The sequence below is a fragment of the Ornithodoros turicata genome, chromosome 3 (assembly GCF_037126465.1).
Source record: "Ornithodoros turicata isolate Travis chromosome 3, ASM3712646v1, whole genome shotgun sequence".
Lineage (NCBI taxonomy): Eukaryota > Metazoa > Arthropoda > Arachnida > Ixodida > Argasidae > Ornithodoros > Ornithodoros turicata.
Window position 1 is genome coordinate 84,479,711 of NC_088203.1, and position 18,648 is coordinate 84,498,358.

Sequence of the window (18,648 nt, forward strand, 5' to 3'; positions counted from 1 at the left end):
GTTGTAGTTGTATACGTTACACGCTTAAAGGGACCATGAAATGATTTTCGAGAATTCCGAGTACTCTGCAGGAAACCGTTCTCATGATCCATCACTATCGTACACACATCGACTTTTAACCGTATTCAGTACAACGGGGGCGCAGTTATCAGACAAAAATAGCAGGGCGTGACCGCTGGATATATGCCTTCGAAGTGGGCTTACGTCATCGCCATCCAATCCTCTCAGCCAACTGTGAACGACGAGGAGGTCACACCCCGCCAGACCATGTGGATGCATGGTTTCGGTTTGGACCACAACGACGTCGTATATCTCCCGTCGAAATCACTTGAAATATGGCGAAAGACAAATTGTCAGCAATTGAGGAAGAGGTTATGCGACACATACAGCGTCTACGGATCGTTCGGTACGCAGCAGCTCGTAAAATGTCACCGACGAAGTTATGTTCTGACGAAGAAGAAATTCAAAGAGGAAAACGTGCTCCGGTAACCATGCTGACAGTCAACGGCTATATTACATTTCTCGTAGGATTCTGTGTCAACGGTTAGTTACATTTGTCTCCAAGTCATATTAAAACATATTTCATGATGAAATATGCAAGCTTGTTTGAAAAATTTTGCACTTTGCTCGCAAAAGCCCGTCCGCGAATCGGCAACATGTTCTGTGTATGATGTCACGGCCAGTTCGCCTCGGAGGTGGGCCGTAGCAGCTGCCGTTCACGCCTGTGGTAAATATAGAATATTTTAGCTATTTGTACGATTTTCAACTTCATATTTCACAGAGTGAATGCTTTAGTACAGGGGAACTAATTAAAAATGATCGTGGGCTTGTCAAATATCCTTTCATGGTCCAGGTAAAAACAACTTCATCTCATAACACTCTCTTGTAGCCAGCAGAAGCAGAGCGGTATCATTTTGTACAAGGGCCGGACTTCAGCGTTTTATGTGTTGAAGTTCGATTGTAAGAATGTAGTTCTCGAGGTTTTGCGGAGTATTCCATCACCCTCTGTCCCCTCGACCTCGTCCGCAAAAACAAGGAAACAATACAAAAGGAATTAACTGTAAGGTTAGGAGGTGAGGAAACTGCCGGTATTTAAAAAAAAAATTCGAAGTAGATTTACACATAAGGGGAGACTTCCGGTATTAGTCACGTCTGTTCTGCTATTTCGTCCAATCTTCACCATAAAAGTATAAGGATCACTTTCAAACACCACACAACGAAGAAACTTTGTGAAAAAAAGAAAGAAACATGGGTGGCAGTAGAATTTGGTGTCGAAACAACGCTCTTGTGGCGCATGGTTGCGAGTTTTATTCATGCTCACAATATTGAGGCACAGGTCAGTCCAGTGTAGATGCATCAATGATATGCGTGTCCTTACATCTTATCTGTAGTCGGACGCGTTGCACACCGCGTAAGCCCGAAACAGCGAACTAACTTCCTTCCTGTCCTTGGACTCCTGGAGTGACGTGAGTTCAGCGTGTCGTTACGTCAACGTCCATATTAACTACAGTAGCGAGGATTACCATCCCTTTGCCTCGCCATTCACTTTCCGCACAACTGTGACCACTCTCCGCGACTCTGGCGTCGCTAGCGGAGGCTCTGGCGCCTCTAACTTTGACGTCGACGTGGAAGTTGACGACGCCGTCGTCGTTGGCACAGTGGTTGTAGATACCTTCTCCTCTCTCTGATACCCTCCGTTCGCACTGCCAGAAAACGATGATGCGTCCCCTAACTCCTGCACGACGTCGTACCGCGCCGTAGGCCCCTCTGGCGTCATCATGGAGGTATGTGGCTTCTCTGACGCTGCCTTGTACGCTGAAGCAACGTGTCTGGCCCAGTCGTAGTGGTCTGGGCTAGCCATGTGAGACTTTTGAGCAGCGCTTCCGTATGGAAAGGTGTCTTCTTCAGAGTTGAAAGTATAGTGTTTGTTTGGATAGGGAGATGACTTCGAGGAATATGGCATGCGCATGGTGGGGTAGGCGTCCCGCATGTTGGGGAACTTGGCACCGTACGCAGAAGACATGCTAGGGTACCTTGCGGTATACGACGAGGACATGGTATTTCTTCGACCGTACGGAAGCTGCTGGTCTTGCCATTCGTAGGGGTCTTGCATCATCTGAACCGATGGCTTAGCTTGTGTCTGCGATGCGTACTGGGACATGAGCTGCTTCCATTCTTGAGGGATGCCTGCACAAACAGGAATGAGGCAAAAAAGTGCCACTGCGTTAAGAACTATTTCGATTCGTGCAAAAGTTCGCTGCGCACCGATGTTAGGCACGTTATGCAGCTAGGTTGCCCGCATACACTCTTTAAAACGTAACTTCACAGCATATAACATGCTCTTATCCAGTCGCCATCCCCGAACGACATCGTTGTCTCGTGTGATCTCTTTAAAAGGGGAGCCGTAAACCTTTTTGTGACGCTTATGCGGTTACGTCAATCGTCATAAAACGTCGTACTCGTCGCGCTATCCACAACGCAGGAGTGATCACGGTATCAGTTTGTGCAATGGTTGGTCTTCAGCGTTATATGCGGTGAGGTTCTGTGTTCTCTCCTCAGGCGTCCACAGGTGCTATGCTATGCAAACGACGAACCAACGTAAGATATTTACTCCAGAAGTATTTTATAGTGATTTTCACTCGTTTTTAGTAAACGGAAATTTGCTTCTCTTTTTCCTTGACTTGCCATGACATGAAAATGACTTACCATCGGCAGACTGTCTCATAGCGGCCATTAGCGCCTGCCCATCCATCTGGGGCATAGAAGCCTTTCCGTTGCTTTTGCCGTAGCCTTTATAGGATGGTTTCGCCATGGAAGCACTGTATGCACCGTTGGGAGACGCTTTTTTGGCCTTTGGTGCCGATGCTAGTGTATGAGTGCTCACGTCCACAACGTCAAAGTGGTGATTGTAGTGATGCAGGGGCGCGGGCAGGTGAGAAATGTCGAAGAGAGCATGAAGGTGGGAAAGGTCGGTGAGTTCAGCGGGAGGAAATTTGAATACTGATGGTGGAGGAGGAGACCACACGTGTGTGGGAGGATAGTGGTAGTGGTGCACTCTGAAAAGAGAATACGAAGTGCATGAATAATACTGCTAGCTATGCCTGTACTACTTTGAAGGGGTTGGGACACCTTCATAGACGTGGATGGGTAGAAATCCAGCGAACCGGTAGAATGTAGGAAGGGAGTTGCCTCAGGACAGAAGCCGCCAAATTATATTTCGAACAGAGACTGTTCTTCTTCTGGGCACCGTCCTCATCATTGGCATGGTATTTAAAGGGTTAGGTGTGACGTGTTTAAAGGTTCATGCGAATTGTGGGTCAACAGCCCGGAGGGAAGAAAGGTTCCGTACGGGCTTCTACGGCCGGAGTGAATGGCTGCTTTGTTAGAGTGTGGAGGGGATTATGTGAACGTAGTGATCTAGGCTACAGACCGGTTACAGAAGAATGGAAGGTTCACGGCGGCTTCTGTCCTGAGGCAACTCCCTTCCTTCATAGACGTGGTTCGTTACGTTATTATCGCACTCTACTGAATGCCAGAATACTGAGGAAATCGGAGTTATCCTTCTACTTAGCGAGGTACAAGCCCTCGAACACTCTCCCATGCAAAGCGCAGACGTCACAGAGTTCAGAGTTGCGTCCATTCCCATTGGCAGCCGTAAGCACGTGACCTCTCGTGCGCTGCCTCACTGGCGGCGGCGAGGGCTGTGATGTCAGAGCCGCATGCGTTTGAGTATCCCGCGGTGCCCATTTTGTCCGCTCGTATTACCGTCTTCGCTGTGAAACTTTCAATGCAGGCTCACATCGGTGCAAAGAATCGTCTTTCACGGTTATCTGGGATAACCTGGGATGAACTGTCGTAACCCTTTTAAGGTGGAGTTGTTCTCGTAATTTTCAATTGCGTTCAAGGCTACCTTATCATTCGAATTGCAGAGTGGTGAACTGGGGTGTCCACTGATGTGAACGTAAGGTTGTAAGAAAATGGGGACTAACGTTTGAATTCTTCGACTAGAAAATGCATAACGTCACTCATCACAAACGTGCTTGTGCTTTAACTTCATGGTCATATCTCCGATCTAGTGTTTCGCGTGTAATGGGGTAGTGTAGTGCTCTCCAGCGGTGAATCACCCCTGAGGACATAGTCACGATTTATTTCTTGTTGTTGTTGTTGTTTGCAAATGCAAGGTGGACCTCAGAAATATTTTTGTGCACAGGTTGTGTGAAACGCGCCGTGTCGAGCTGCACGAGCTGCGCTTGGTACCAGACAAAGGTGTGCATACTCACGGTACTGGCACAGGAACCACTGTAGGTGGAGGAGGTGGTGGTGGGTGGTGATAGTGAGGTGGCGGGTGGTAATGAGGCGGTGGCCGAGGATGGACGGGTACTGGAACTGGGATCACCCGAGGTGTACTCAAGAGCTGAGCCATGAGGAGCTTCTTCAACATGGCGGTGCTCACAGGCCAAGAACACGAGATAGCCAGCAGAAAGAGCGCCAATACCACGGGTCGAGCCATGTTGCGCTCTAAAGACAACGCACTTGTAACTACATACATCCAGAGAAAGTTACACTCTTAAAAGAGAACTTCACCGCATAACACGCTCCTAACCATTCATCATCCCGAGTAACTTCGCCTTTTTTGTGGCACTTATGCAGTACTCTTGTCGCAACCGTCAGGAAAAGGACGTACGCCCCTTCGATTTTCTCAAATTAGGAGTGATAACGGTATCATTCTTTGCAATAGTTCTCCCTGAGCGTATTCTGTGGTGTGTATTGTCATCAATTAGGGTTGTGTGGTGAAGTTCTGGTTAATAGCGCTCTGTCAAGTACAATTTAAAACGCAACGCGTCGCAAGCACTTCCGTTTTTCTAATTAGTATTATTTTTCTTTTTTCTTTTTTCAACTGACTGTGGCTAAGTGGTCTGGGGTAGCCAGTCTGACTTTGTCGTGACTTAAATCCCCCCCTTTTTTTTCCTTCTTCTTCTATCGCTTTTGCGTACGTACAGGATAGCGTAGTGGTTCTGCGCACTGCGTGAAGTTGCTATTTCTGTTATGGGCGTGCGCAGAACCATCAACGCTATCCCTTACGTACGCAAAGGCGATAGCGTACGATATACTAAAACCCTCTAATGGTGCAGTCTACGCCCGTACCGCCGAGGCAGTGAACAAATCCGGAGTGCGCTGTAAGAGTTACACTAAAGCAAGTTCGCCATCGCCGTGTTTTAGTGGCGCGAACTCCTTTCCCTTAAAGGGACCCTTCGAAGTTGTAGAGGACCCCTGCTTCAAAGGAGTTCTAGCTTACCCGTGTGTCACGGTGAGGGGGTGTGTGTGTTTAATTTTGCGAGAAAAAGAAAAGAAAAACAGAAGGGTGAGGTTAGCCATGATGTATGCATGCTATTCCCAAAAGCAAACAGACAAACAAAAAGGCGACAAAAGCAGCAGAGACACAGAAAATTATGGGAAAAAATGCAGAGAAAGACAGCTCTTTCACTAATCGTTCTGCAGACGGTCATATAGGACGTATCAGAGAGTGCACAAGAGCTTAGATTCCCGAAGGAATCGTGTCACCGCAGACGAGACATCAGCGTACTGAGTAGGGTCATGTAGCCCCGCTAGGGACTGTAGGGAAAGCTCTCGGTAGCCTGGATGAGCGAGACGGCACCGGAGCCTCGACCGATGATCTTCGTACCGCTGGCAGGCAAGGAGTATGTTTGTCACGGGTATTAGAACTTATTAGAAACCTACTTTTGCAAAAAGAAAAGAGAAAAAAAAAACACATCCGGGAACGGGCACGTACTTTGAGATATCAATCACCGGACTTCTTGGCCATTCGTTTCAGCCGAAACCGGTACCGAACGCAATGAGATAGGGGAAAGCGACCTTATCTAGGGCGCATAACTTCTTTATGTAACAGTCAGGCAATATAGATACACAGTCTTCCCAGGTGGGCATCAGTGAGTTTTAGTATATCGTACGCCATAATGTTTCCGTACGTAAGGGATAGTGTTGGTTGTTCTGCGCATGCGCAGAGCATTTAGAGAGCTTCGCGCATTGTGCAGAACCACCACGCTATCCCTTACGTACGCAACGGCGACAACCAATGGTATACTAAAATTGACTACTCTCTCCAGCGCTTTTTCTAGCGTTCTTTTAAACAATAACAATGGCAAATTAACGAAAACACACACACACACACACACACACAAAACGTAAATTGCAATACCTATAATTAAAAGAACAATTCATTCATTATTATAAGTAAATTGCTCATGGAAGGCGAGATCGCTGCTTTTATGGAGGTTCTTTTTTTTTGTTCTGTGTTAGCGCAGCGAAACAACTGTGGCTATGAGCGGCGTACAGATGTGGACAGATGGAGAGAGGACAGCAGGAAGTAGTGGGGGTTATTATGCGTCCTAGGCCGACTTCAGGGAAAACTGTGCCGGCATTCGTCTTTAAAGTCTTCGGAAAATCCAAGGAAAACCTCTGACATGCTGCACAGCCGGTAGTAGGATTCGAACCCACCACCTTCCAGACTGCAGTACGACCTTTGCTACCACCAACGCTTTTTGGTGGTAGCGAGAGGAGCCCGTGCGCAAACTCGTTTATCCACCTGTACCCGAACGCCACCTGTCACCTCTAAACGGCACATGCAGTACTACTGGTATATTAATACAGTACTGCGTTAAAGAAGAACCAGTCTAATCGACTACATGATTGTGACGCTTTTTTGCCTTGTCAGTATAAATGTAAAAGTAACAGTAGAGTACGTGTAACATACAGTACCTGTAAAAGTAACGCGGCTCTGAAAGCGTGAGTAAGGAGAAACATATGGTAACAGTTTACCGGTAAATATTCACCGCGTGAGGAGCGGTATGTCGCACGAGTGAATGTACGACGAGTTCAAGTCTTCAAGACCGAACAGTGAGAGAGGATTTGTGGCTGCCGCGTTCTCTGGACTTACCAAATTCTGATTGTTATCTCGAGGGCGATTTGAAGAGGTAGGCGTGCCAACGATCCGCACACGTTGGACGGACTCTAGGAAAACAAACATAGAGCCATTCGTCACCATCGAATTATCCGAATTATGACTGTAGTGTAATCGAGTAGGGCGATGTAGTTGGTCGGATCCTCTCTACGAACACGATACGATAGAGGAAGCTGTCTCAAAGATCAAGAAAGTGATGCCAGCCACTTCAAAGGAGCAGCGATGGGCAGTATACTTCAAGTATCAAGTACTCGTATTTCCTTAAAGGGGCACCAAATAGCAAAAACAACTTATTCTCAGATGAAAGTCCATACTTCAGTTACTATGGTGCAAGGGAGATTAGTTCACACAGCGCTACCGTTTAGAACAAAAATGCAATGAAGACAGACTCGTCTTTCGCGGCAACCAAAGGGGCCGTCAGCATACAAAGATTGGCGGCATCCAATGAGACAGCAGGAGAAGCACGCGCATGCCTATCGTGTGCGTGTGGATTTGTAACGGGACCGGTCGTAGTGTTCCATACATGCGCGGCATGATGCTCATTGCTACATTTTTTAATACCAATTTACTGAATTGTAGCCCGCAACAGTTATCACAAATGTTCCACTGACAACAATTATCTTCACGTCCTTCAGACTGCGACACCAGACCGCTTCGTAACTCGCACTATGTTTTTCGGCGCAATTGCTCAATGGCGTCACACGCGCGTGCACGCGTATAATAAACTAAAAGTACTAAAAGCACCCGATGTCTACCCGATGCACTAGCGGAAGTGACGTTCACTGGTTAGTGCCGAAGGAAGAAAGAGTCCGCTATACTTCTGATTGTAGCTTCGTAACGGTATCAAAGTTTTTAATTATGACAGCTAGTGCGAAACTAACACAGCGTGTAACGTAGTTAGAAGTAAACTCGTTTTTGCATTTTAGTGCCCCTTTAAGTACATTGAGTTCAAATCCCGGCACCGGCATTGCTGTCCGTGGTTTCCCTTGGGTTTTTCGGCAGACTTTCCAGACGAATGTCGGCATAGTTCCCTCTGAAGTCGGCCCAAGACGCATACTAGCCCCCCTGCCTCTCACTGCTTCCTGTTGTCCTCTCTCCATCTGTCCACATCTGTACGCCGCTCGCAGCAACAGTTGCTTCGCGGCGCTAACACTGAATTTAAAAATAATAACTACATTTCTGTGTAGTTGTACTTTACTTGAAGTACATTTTGAAGTATCATTTCGAAGTGAGTACTTATACTGTACTTTAAGTACCTTTGTGCGGTAGATATCCGGAGATAATTTTTTTGTGTCCAATACGGCCATTTTAGAAGAAAACTCAGGGTTTACAGGCTTGAAATTTTGAGAAGCCATAACAATTGCCACTTTCATATCCTTTACCAGTCCGAAGCCAGGAACCCACACACACACACACACAAAAAAAAAAAAAGAATTCAATTTCAATTTTTTCCATGTTCACAATCTCATGTTCATGTTCTCAATTTTATCGCTCTAGTTACACCGTCCCTTTCAGTGTCAGCACCATTATCATATGATTTTGCAACGGGTGATTGGTTTTTAGTTATTATGTGATAAGTTGACGACTGAAAAAGGGAGAGACCAGCAGGCGTACGCTTTCGTTTCACATTTTTACATTTTACGGTTTTCATGTGGTAACATAGACATTTCTGCTCCAAGGAGCGGACAGATAAAACACTACAATTTGGATTACGGTCCCAGCTGCGACGTGCTGTTAAGAAAGCGTATGATTTCTCAGGGCACAGTGTGAAGAGGTGGGAAATGTGTAGCCCGATCTATTGGCTCGTTTTCTTTTTGTCTCAACTTGTGCTTTTTTGGTCCGTGTAACACCTAGAGATTAGCACCGGTATCATTTCCATTGAACAGGTGGATAATTTGGAAAATATTACTTTCCACTTTCCCTGGTATTTTATTTATTTTTCGACAACATCAACAGCAATATTTTGCACTGTAGCAGATTGTTGTGTGAGCATGAATGTAAATATTCCATCCGTTTCTTTTTATATTCATTACTAAGAAGCGAACTTGTCAGGCTCATAAAAAGCGCTTGCTAAACATCCCATTCAAAACACTCTTTGACACCGTCCAACAGTACGATACATACGACACTACGGCAAAGGAATAAGAGGATTGGCCTATAATGTTTTCGGAAAAGATAATAGGGAATTTTAGTATACACCCGAAGGCGTTCACGATAACAGTCCGGAAAACAGGAGAAGTGCCAGTCACCCTCTTTCTTTGAAGCCAGTGACATCACATCGCTAAGCTTGGATTTGATAATGTCTTTTCTCGTATCGTTTTCCTCGAATTCTTCCGATGCACTAGGAAGCTTTAGTGCGTCCAACGAATCGTACTCCCACCCAAACCAGCCCCGAAAAAAGGAAGCGACAAATTAATAGGGAAGTATTCCTACGACTCCCCATTTCCATGGTTTAGCTGGCGGCGCGAAAATTCTCCGATAAAGCACATACGACTCAGTCCAACGTGGCCCATAGAGCGCTATCTGTCGTGAACCTTTTACACGAGATGAGCTAGTGTTTCGGCACTAAAACGCCCCTGGGTGACATTAAATACATTTTTGATGTTTCACGCAGCTGGGGTGAATGTTCGTGATTGGAAAAGGTGAGAGGTGAAGTTTCTTTCCTGCCACAACAGCGCCAGACTCTAAAAATAGAACTTCACCGCATAGCACGCTATGCGCCAACCATTGCCACGAATGATAGGTTTATCGCTTCTGATTCGAAAACGGAGGGGGGCGTACGCCTTTTTGTGGCAATTTGGATATATGAAAATTGCCACGAAAAGGTGTACTCCCCCCTCTGACTCCACAATCACCAGCGATAACACTATCATTCGTGGCAATGGTTGGCGCGCTGCGCGCTATGCGGTGAAGGTCGGTTTTTAGAGTGCAGGCACGCTGTGCACCATTTTGCTTTCAAAGTTTTCGCGCGACGGAGACCCACACGAAGGGCTTTCGATAAATCCCGTATGAGTCGGAGCGCGATAGCCTTTCGTGCACGAAAGCCTCTCCACTCACCCGGAGTATCCGTAGTCGTGCCGTTACTTAGCCGAAGTCTTGTCGGAAGTGCCAAAAGGGGCAACTGAAACTCCGACTAGAACTCGCTCACAGGGAGTTTAGCGAAATCGTAAGCACACTCTGACTCTGTATTGCTGCCAATCAATCAGATATCAGGAACGTGATATCACTGACTCATAAGGAATCTAGCAACTTATCATGTTTTTGGAAGCGTTATCGTGAAACTTTACGTTTCCATAAAATTCTCTCTTTCGAGTTACGAAAACTCCCTCCGAACCGCACCCGAAAATGTAAAATGAATCGGTTGTCAAAGCAACCATTTTCAGCATCTTCCGTAACTATAACTATACACACATGCCAGTATTTTCTATGCAGCTTCGGATGTTTTCCAGGGCATGGATGCGGTATTCTTTTACATGAACAACAACAAAAAACAGCCTATATATAGTTACTGATATGCGATGATTTCCATGCAATACTGTTCTTGCTGTTCTAAAGGTTAATGCCGACCGCGTCTCTTGAAATCGACCTCTATCCACTGCAGGGATATGCACGTAATTTTTATGTGAGGGGGAAGGGGGGTTGGAAATCCGCAAGGGGACGTAACATTCGTATCTGCTGACATTTTGGGGCTTTGCCGGTCTTCTTGCCCTTCTTTTTTTTTTAGGGGGGGCAGCTGTAAGAATTTATTGGGGGCTGTTAGGGCCGTGAGGGGACGTAGGGAAACACCTCGCGGTCCACGTCTGCACTTCAGTAAGCCCGCATGCACACGTCACCCTTCGTCTATGATTCCACAATGTCCGGCATGGTAACGGCATCCAAAATAATCCACCGTAGACTTGCGGCAAACATGCCTAACCAGTATCGCTGGGCAAGTACGTTGAGCGCCTCTCTTACCTTTACACGTCGACAATCCACTCGGTGAGATGCACAGAAAAAGAAATGACGAGATTCGCGGCGGCGGTGCGTTTTATAGCTTCATTCAGGGGTGGCGAGATGGTTTCCTCCACGAGGGCGGAGGGGGTCCAACCTGAGCGAGGAAACAGAACGAAAGAAGGAAGGCAGTTCCTCGTCGCCCAGGGCACCCTACATACCTCGCATCGAAGGGGACAAAACGGCCGTCTCCTCCTTACGTGCATGGTTACACTCGGATAGTTTATTGAGTTCCGGAACATGGTCCTACATAGTTGTCCATGTCCTTGTGCGTCTTCCTGCACTTAACAGTGGAGACTTCACGTGGTCGCTGGTGGCGGGACAACGATATTTGTTCGCTTTTCGGCGCTTCTCACGACGCGCATTACCGTAACGTGGAGTTTCGTGGCACAACTGTAAAACATCGTATATTCGCACGAGCGACGTCCTCACGGAATATTCTGTTGGAAGAATATCCTGCTCGCGGACCGGAAGTTGCGCTGCGTCTTCTGCTGAGCATTCGCACAGCGGCGGAATATCTGGAGTGGCGTTCTGCGCATATAGCAGACGACACCGTCTGCCCTGTCGTCTGCTATGGATGTGGCTCAGCCTCAGCATGCGGGATATTCTCTATAGTTGGGGGGGGGGGATATGTTTATTATAATTAGAAAAAGGAGGGAAAGGTTAGCCACCGCTACGGCGGCCTGCTGTTCCCAGGGAAGAAAATAAAAAATAAAAAAAGCAAGACAAACAAAAGGCAAAACAAACAAACAAAAAGGAAAACAAACACGAAACTAGTCACAGTTTCGTGTTGGTCACTGTTGTATAGTTGGGCGAGCACGAAAAGATATGACGTCGAGCGCATCTCCCGTTGGAGTACTCTAGAGAATGTCGCAAGTGTGGACATACGAATTATTTACTCTAATCGTAATGTTCTCACCTGAGTTTTCGCACGGCAACGAGACAGAGGCCGGCCCTATAATCCCGCATAACGGTCCAACTGTCTGACGGTCATTTCCACCTTTACGTGTCTATACCCTTATGTGTGTGTTGTGTGAAAACAGGACGCAAAAGGGAGGAACAATCGATAGGTCACCTTTGTCTTTCTTCTAGGAACGTACAGTTTCGGTATTTGTATCCCTATCGCCGCCAAACTCGCTGCAAGTCTGTTTGCAGCCGCTGTTGCTGTCCGTTGACGGCTGTCTTACGAAGGACGATGTCTGTCTGCGGACAGCCATCATAAAAACTGTTCACCTCCGAAGTGATTTTTTGAAAAGTACTCTCATGTACTTTTTTATTTCAAATTATGTGTGTACATTTTATCATTGCCACAAAAAAGTAATGAAAGGCACCAATAAATTGAGTTCCGCTATCTCCTACTATTTGATTCCGGGCTTTGTAAACAGCCTCAGTAATGTGAATGTGACTTGTGGAGTAGAAATGCATTAGTCTTGCTTTTCTTAATTTTCCTTAATTAATAATTTTGCTTCTTCTTTTCCATCTAAGCTAAGTTAATCCTCTAAAACTTCGTGACTGTCGGCTTTCTTATTGTCTTTTTCTGTCGCCAAACACCTGAATATTTTGTAACGTGATCGACATCCTCACCTTAAATGTATGAAACCCCCGCTCGGAAACTTGCGAAACCCCAATGTTGTTTCCCTTAAAAAAAAGAGAAAAGAAAGAAAGAAAAAGGAAAAACAAGGAAACTACCCTTGGCGACTCAACCACACATTTGGTACAATATGCAGAATTTATTACTACCACTTAAACATCATGTGGCGCAGATGCAGCGGCTGCTGTGGGAGAGATCTATGCATGCAGGGTATAAAACGACACACAGCCTGGGAAGTAGTTTTGGGGGGTGGGGTGGGGTGATAATTTTTGTTAGGAGTAGCAGAACAAGTCGGGAGACGAGTTCAATTTCTCCTGGTTTTTTTTTTTCTTACAAACAAACAAACAAACAAACGACACACAGCGCGTTGGACCAGGACTCAAGTTATGAATACTGGTATGGCGGTTACAAGTGTCATTGCCGTTTGTCATTTTTGCGTTGTGTTTACCCTTGTATGTGTAGAACTTTTCTTTCCTTTGCCCTGCTGCTTTCGCTCTAAGCATTGCTTCCTATATTCCTGCCACGCTTACATCAAGCACATTTCAATCGCTAGCTATATTCTAATGTCCCTCATCCTAACGTCATTCATGTAGTTGTTGTTGTTGTTGTTGCTGTTGCCCCCGACACACTTGCAGGCCATAGCTCGTTCTAAGTACGGCTCCTTTAAAACTTTGAAAGACTCCTTGTTAAAACGGGTTTCCTAATGGTGCGACAACGTTTTCTGCTATTTAACAGATAAATTATGTGCACTGCGCGTTTACAGACTGGAGAAATTTTCGAAATTGCAGACCAGGAAAGGGAGTAGCAGTAAATTGAGGCAAAAAGTGTAAGAGAACGGCACATGAGGGCACATGACGTGACAAGACACGTGTAAAGACAGAGAGCAATAGTTCCTACTACCTTCACGCACTTTGATGTGGAACGAAGATCTTGTAAACGTAGGCGTAAATGTAAAAACAAATGTGTTGTTCGCTTGCGCGAATTCAACCTCCCCTTGTTATTTTACCAACCACCAACCCAAAATGTGTTGCATCTTTGCGTACTCTGCCAAATGTGGTCAAATGCGGTAGCACGGGAGTTCATGCAAAATGCATATTTTTTCGAATGCATTCTAATCTAACATGCAATGACCAACGAGGAATGCCTGAGTGTGCCGCGCGTTAACGAACGTTCCAACTGCTATTAAGGATTGTGCATTTCCATTCGTTTTCTAGACAATTCCGGAGCGAGCTTCCCGGCATCGTAATATTTCTGCTTATATCTGGCGCATATGAGACGTATCGCGCCGCATATTTGCATGCATATTTTGGAAGATTTCTGTGCATAAACTTCCGGGCCCTACTTGTCAGACTAACTTCCGATGCTGGTTACCGGGTGCCCACACTCCTTTCGCTGTCTTTCTAACAATAGTTCTGCCTTCTTCTTCTCCTCTCTCCACAAGTATTACGGACGGACGTACACGGCTATCGACGTTGGGAAGCCCCATAAAGCACTACCAGGGTTCGGTTACGACTACCCTCTTGAGATTTCTTCGTGCCACCGGCCTCTCGACAGCCCTATAAGGCCCCCTTTGTGTGTGTATGGTTTTTGTTTTTCTTTTTCCTCATTTCTTCTTCTTTTCTTTTTTCTTAAAGGAATAGTAAGTCTGCTTACGCCTGACTAACCTTTCCCCCTTTCTTTTTTTTAATAAACATACCCCCCCATAAAGCTATCATTACGAGAGCTATAGTCTTGTTAATCCATACATTTACTCTGTTTGTTTCTTTTTTTCGTTTTTTTTTTCTTATCGGGAGCATCGGGGCCCTCCTTGCCGCCATTAGAAAGCCACCACTACGAGTTAATTAATTTCCACAGTTGAAGTTGCTGCGTTTTAGAATGGAAGCATTCTAACGGCTCACATATGTCTAGGTGCCGCGCAATCGCTTACGTAATCAGGGCACACACCGCAGCAGCTTCCAGAGATAAAAAACAAAATAGAGAGAAAAGCGCGGTTTATAGAAGAGCATTAGAGTCAAGCACCTCGTGAAAGGCGAAGTCTTCACTGCTTCGCCCTAATATAGGCAGCTGGGTGACGTTTCTCCGTAATTCATGAAGGGCCTGACAGCCAGCGCGTCCCAACGAGAGGGAAACGCTTGGAAGATCCAGGGAACTCGCGAAGCGTGGCCGAATATCTCGACCATCTGCGCGCATGCGGTGATCCATGCGAAAGCAAGTTCATCCGTTTCGATGAAAGCGGCCACCCTTCCCTACTCTACTTTTTATTTCTCTCCAGGTACTGCGATACTGTGTTATTGGATCAAGTTCGTTCGAACATTCCAGTCAAGCGAGGTCCCGTTCTTCTATACCATGTGCTGTGACTGACACAACTTGTGGACAGACAAAGTAGGAGAGGGCAAGCTATCTGGTGCAGAGGTAAAAAGGACGACATTTCCTGAAACGGGGCTTAGTATGATTTGCGGCGGAACCGACTGAATTTTGTCTTCATCGTCTGCTTTGTTATCGTCATAAAGAAATCAGAATGTATTCCGACACGGGGAACTCTGTGCATATTCTTCTCCTTCCCAAAGGAGCCGCAGGAAATAGATAAGGAACCTTCTTGTTCTGCCCTTGCCCGAAATTCAAAGCCGGTTTTTCTCAGCTGTGGGGCTTATATAGGACGAGAACATCCATCACAACAGCGTCAGGTTGAATCAGAGCTAACTGGAACGAGCGGCTACTTCGACGAGTGGCCATTAGCAGCGCTTGAATCAAAAATAACAGCGCCACCTGGTTAGCACAACAGGCCTATAGGCAGGCAACGTCGGACCACTCGTACGCTGTTTGTGGGTGCAGGGCTGGAAAGCGTTGGTATAACAGAACTCGGAGCTCAGAGGAATAAACGGCGCAGCTTTCATCATTTGCTGCTCTCGCCTCGAAAAGTGTATTTCGAGTCTTGCTCGTGTTATGTAACTGACGGACAGTTTTATTTCGACACACGGTTTTAGCATGACGCTCGTGAGAACTTGTGCATGTTCTGTTGTTGTTGTTGGTGGTGGTGGGGGGGGGGGGGGGGGGTGGCACGTTTAATAGTGTGAAAGAAAAAGGAGAGAAAGAGAAAAGGCAATGTCAGCCGGGCTACAGCCAGCTTGCTATTCCGAAAAAGAAACTGAAAAATACACAAAAAGAAAGAAAAAGAAAGAAACTGACAATAAACAAAAAGAAAGAAAGGAAGGGAGAAAATGAAAGAAAAACAGGCACGCAGTGCAGTGCAGTACAGGCACGAAAGAAAGTCCCAAGAATGTCCAGTCAGAGGGCTGACGCAAGGCCCGAGTCTTTCAAGAAGTGGAGCAGGGCTGTGGTGACGGCCCACTGAGTAGGCCGAGGGACGGGACCAAGGAGGGTGGCCATGGACAATGTGTTGCAGCTGTTAGACGGCGATGGAGGGCTTGCCGTTGGGGAATGTGCTGCTGGCAGTGCAGAAGACAATGAGGAATGTCGGCCACCTCGCCACAGCTGGAACACATGGAGGAGCTGGATTGGCCCATTTTGTAAAGAAGCAATGGGCTGCGGGCAACGTTGAGACGGAGGCGGTGCAGCAGCGATTCCTCCTTTCCGTTCGGTTGGGCTGTTTATGGTGTCTACGCGCTTTGCCGAGTCTTCGTGCAGCGGCCCAACTTGAGTATGCATTACAAAAAGCGTGTATCGTAGCTGTAGGCGGACGCAGTGCCGACGCGCTGCAGAGCTTTTTTTTTTATTTATTCGTTACAGAATTGTTATAAAAAGCTAGCGGAACAAAATACGTGCCGTTTTAACAGGTGAGTTATACGGCCAAGCGAACACTCTGTAGGACACAGCGTATGCAACTGCTGGACGACTAATTAGCTAAAATTTATTAGCTTATTAATTCGAAGTTTTCTGGGAAATGCGAGATACCAGAAAAGGCGTACGCCCGGCGCTTTCCGCAAATCGAAAGCGATAAAGGTATCATTCTGTACAATTGTTGAATTTCCGTCCAATACCGTTGACCAATGCTGTCCCTGGTCACGATTATTCTTCTAACTGATAGGTCAAATTACAGCGGGTTTAAGGTTTGCATGACTGTGAAGTAAGACCCGAGACAGGGAGTTCAGAAGGTATATGTTTATTACGTGACACAGAAGCATGATATATTTTACTCAGTATATTGGCAAGCAGAAGAAGGCATGTGCCACTGGTGGGATGAGCTGTACTACTTGCCAACAAGGCAGTCACCAAGATAGGTGTCTCCATGCACACGTACAATGAAACATTGTTTTCAAGTCGTCAGGTGATCCTATGATTCTCAGTGTACCAGGGGTATGACATTCACATCCTCATTCAAATGAACATGCGTTAAAAAGGTACTTGTGGCCATGTACAAAGACCATTTGTAGAAAGGCACAATGGCGCAGCTTTGCAAAACGAGCGGCATCTGGGAACATACAACCTATACAAGATATACAGCAATTGTGGATTCTATGAAAAGCTCCAGTTTGCTAGCTGAGGAACAGCTACAGCAGATTGGCTCCAACCATTCTTGTTCTTGGCGCTTACTTGGAATACGTAATCCCTGAAAAAGAAAAAAAAACACAAAAAACGTACTTAGTTGTGTGTTTCAGAAAATCATCATATCGTCATATGCTGTATTGACTCATACGCTTTGTAAGGTAAGTACATACATACCACTATATCAAGTCTCGTGCAAAAATAATTATACTTATAGGTATGCAACTTGGGTTGTTGGCGACGATTCGCACTGAGCGAATCGAACTGCAATCGTGACAAAGACTATTACGCTGCTCGCTGTGGCTGTAGCAAGTGCAGTAACTGCAGCATTTTGCTTTTATAGAGATATGCACCTCTAGAGATAAGAGTGATTTGTTATGAGTAGCAGGTGTCCTTGTTGTCTCCTCCAGTCGTTGTTCTGCTTGCTGTTTGTTTCGCTCAGGGCGTTATATTTACTGACAGATGTGATGGTGCACGATGTGCTTGCACCCTGTAATTAGCTAGCACCATGGAAGATTCACACGCCGTTTCCAGAAGAAAAATGCAAGGCATGCGTGCTACAGAGAGTCATGCTGTGTCTTTCGGCCATTCTGCAAGAAAATACCTCCATGGAACAGCCCCTTTCTTCTCCTAACTTTATTTTCCTCGTGATGCTCTTACGGTCAGTCCCGCGTCTGGTCGGCAAGCGCCGCCTTGTGGTGGGACAGTGTCGCAAACCCGTTCCTGATAATGTGTTGACAACATAGCTTCTTACGTGTTTGGCTTCAGTCCGTAGACGTCGAATACACAGATCCTGCAAACACCTTTTTCGCGCCAAACCTTCGAAGGGGTTTCCCGGAAGTGTATCCGATAGGCTGAAATTGCTTCACCGCCGTCATCAATGGGACGCGTCCAAGCGAGTGTAGCCCAGGTGGGTCCCCTTTCGGTCACGACTGGGTCCAGTGGAGGTCCCGGTACTCCTGTGGGCAAATCAGTAAAGGTTCTCATGCAGTGTACACAATATGGCGTGCCGACCTAGCGCAATTGTGCAATAACAAAATCTGCAACTACTCAGCTAGGACATTTGCTCTCTCTCTCTTTCCTTCTCTGTGTGTGGATAAAGTAGCTATGTGATCAGAAAGCGAAACAAGGCGCTAATTAATCAAAGGTGCCGTGGTGTTTCATCAGAAGAGGCGTGCACCGTAAAAAGAAGAAAAAAAAGCGTACGGAGAACGCCCGGGATCCTCAACGATAACGAGCTCAGCACTCGTGTCATGTCATGTCATGAGTGAACACTCTATTCATCGCATGGCACACTCAGAATCATCTTGTTCTCTTTGGCGATTTTTTGAAAATGGGAGGCGTACGCCTTCTTGTCACAGTGTGGGTTATGTTTATTGCCACGAGGGGTCGTATACGGTCCACTTTCTCCCTCCGCAATGGCTGACGTAGAGGATGTCATGCGGTGGCGCTCTGATCTTAAAGAGAGAAGACACTATAGAACAGCAGCATTCAAAGGCATAAGACACCGTCGCTCAAAGACGAAACGCATGTAATATACCACGCTATAAGCCAACGCTGGCAATCTTTCCCAGTTTACGAACGA

At 46.3% G+C, this 18,648-nt stretch overlaps 1 protein-coding gene and 1 long non-coding RNA gene across 3 annotated transcripts in view; one reads left to right on the forward strand and one right to left on the reverse strand.

Annotated features, from left to right (window-relative positions):
* The first annotated feature begins 695 nt into the window (after positions 1–695).
* On the forward strand, positions 696–15,014 carry LOC135387414 (uncharacterized). The gene is made up of 3 exons (XR_010421102.1): positions 696–727; positions 14,002–14,134; positions 14,833–15,014. It is a non-coding gene; the product is annotated as an uncharacterized LOC135387414 (long non-coding RNA).
* Positions 15,015–16,664: 1,650 nt separating this feature from the next.
* LOC135388717 (titin homolog) overlaps positions 16,665–18,648 on the reverse strand; it is a 49,325-nt gene continuing 47,341 nt past the window's right edge. For both annotated transcript variants that reach the window (XM_064618460.1, XM_064618459.1), the window contains exons 21-22: positions 17,818–18,022; positions 16,665–17,127 (exon numbers count right to left, since the gene is read on the reverse strand). In XM_064618460.1, the coding sequence (XP_064474530.1) occupies positions 17,034–17,127; positions 17,818–18,022 (299 nt within the window). In that variant the 3' untranslated portion in view covers positions 16,665–17,033. The remainder of the gene's footprint in view (positions 17,128–17,817; positions 18,023–18,648) is intronic.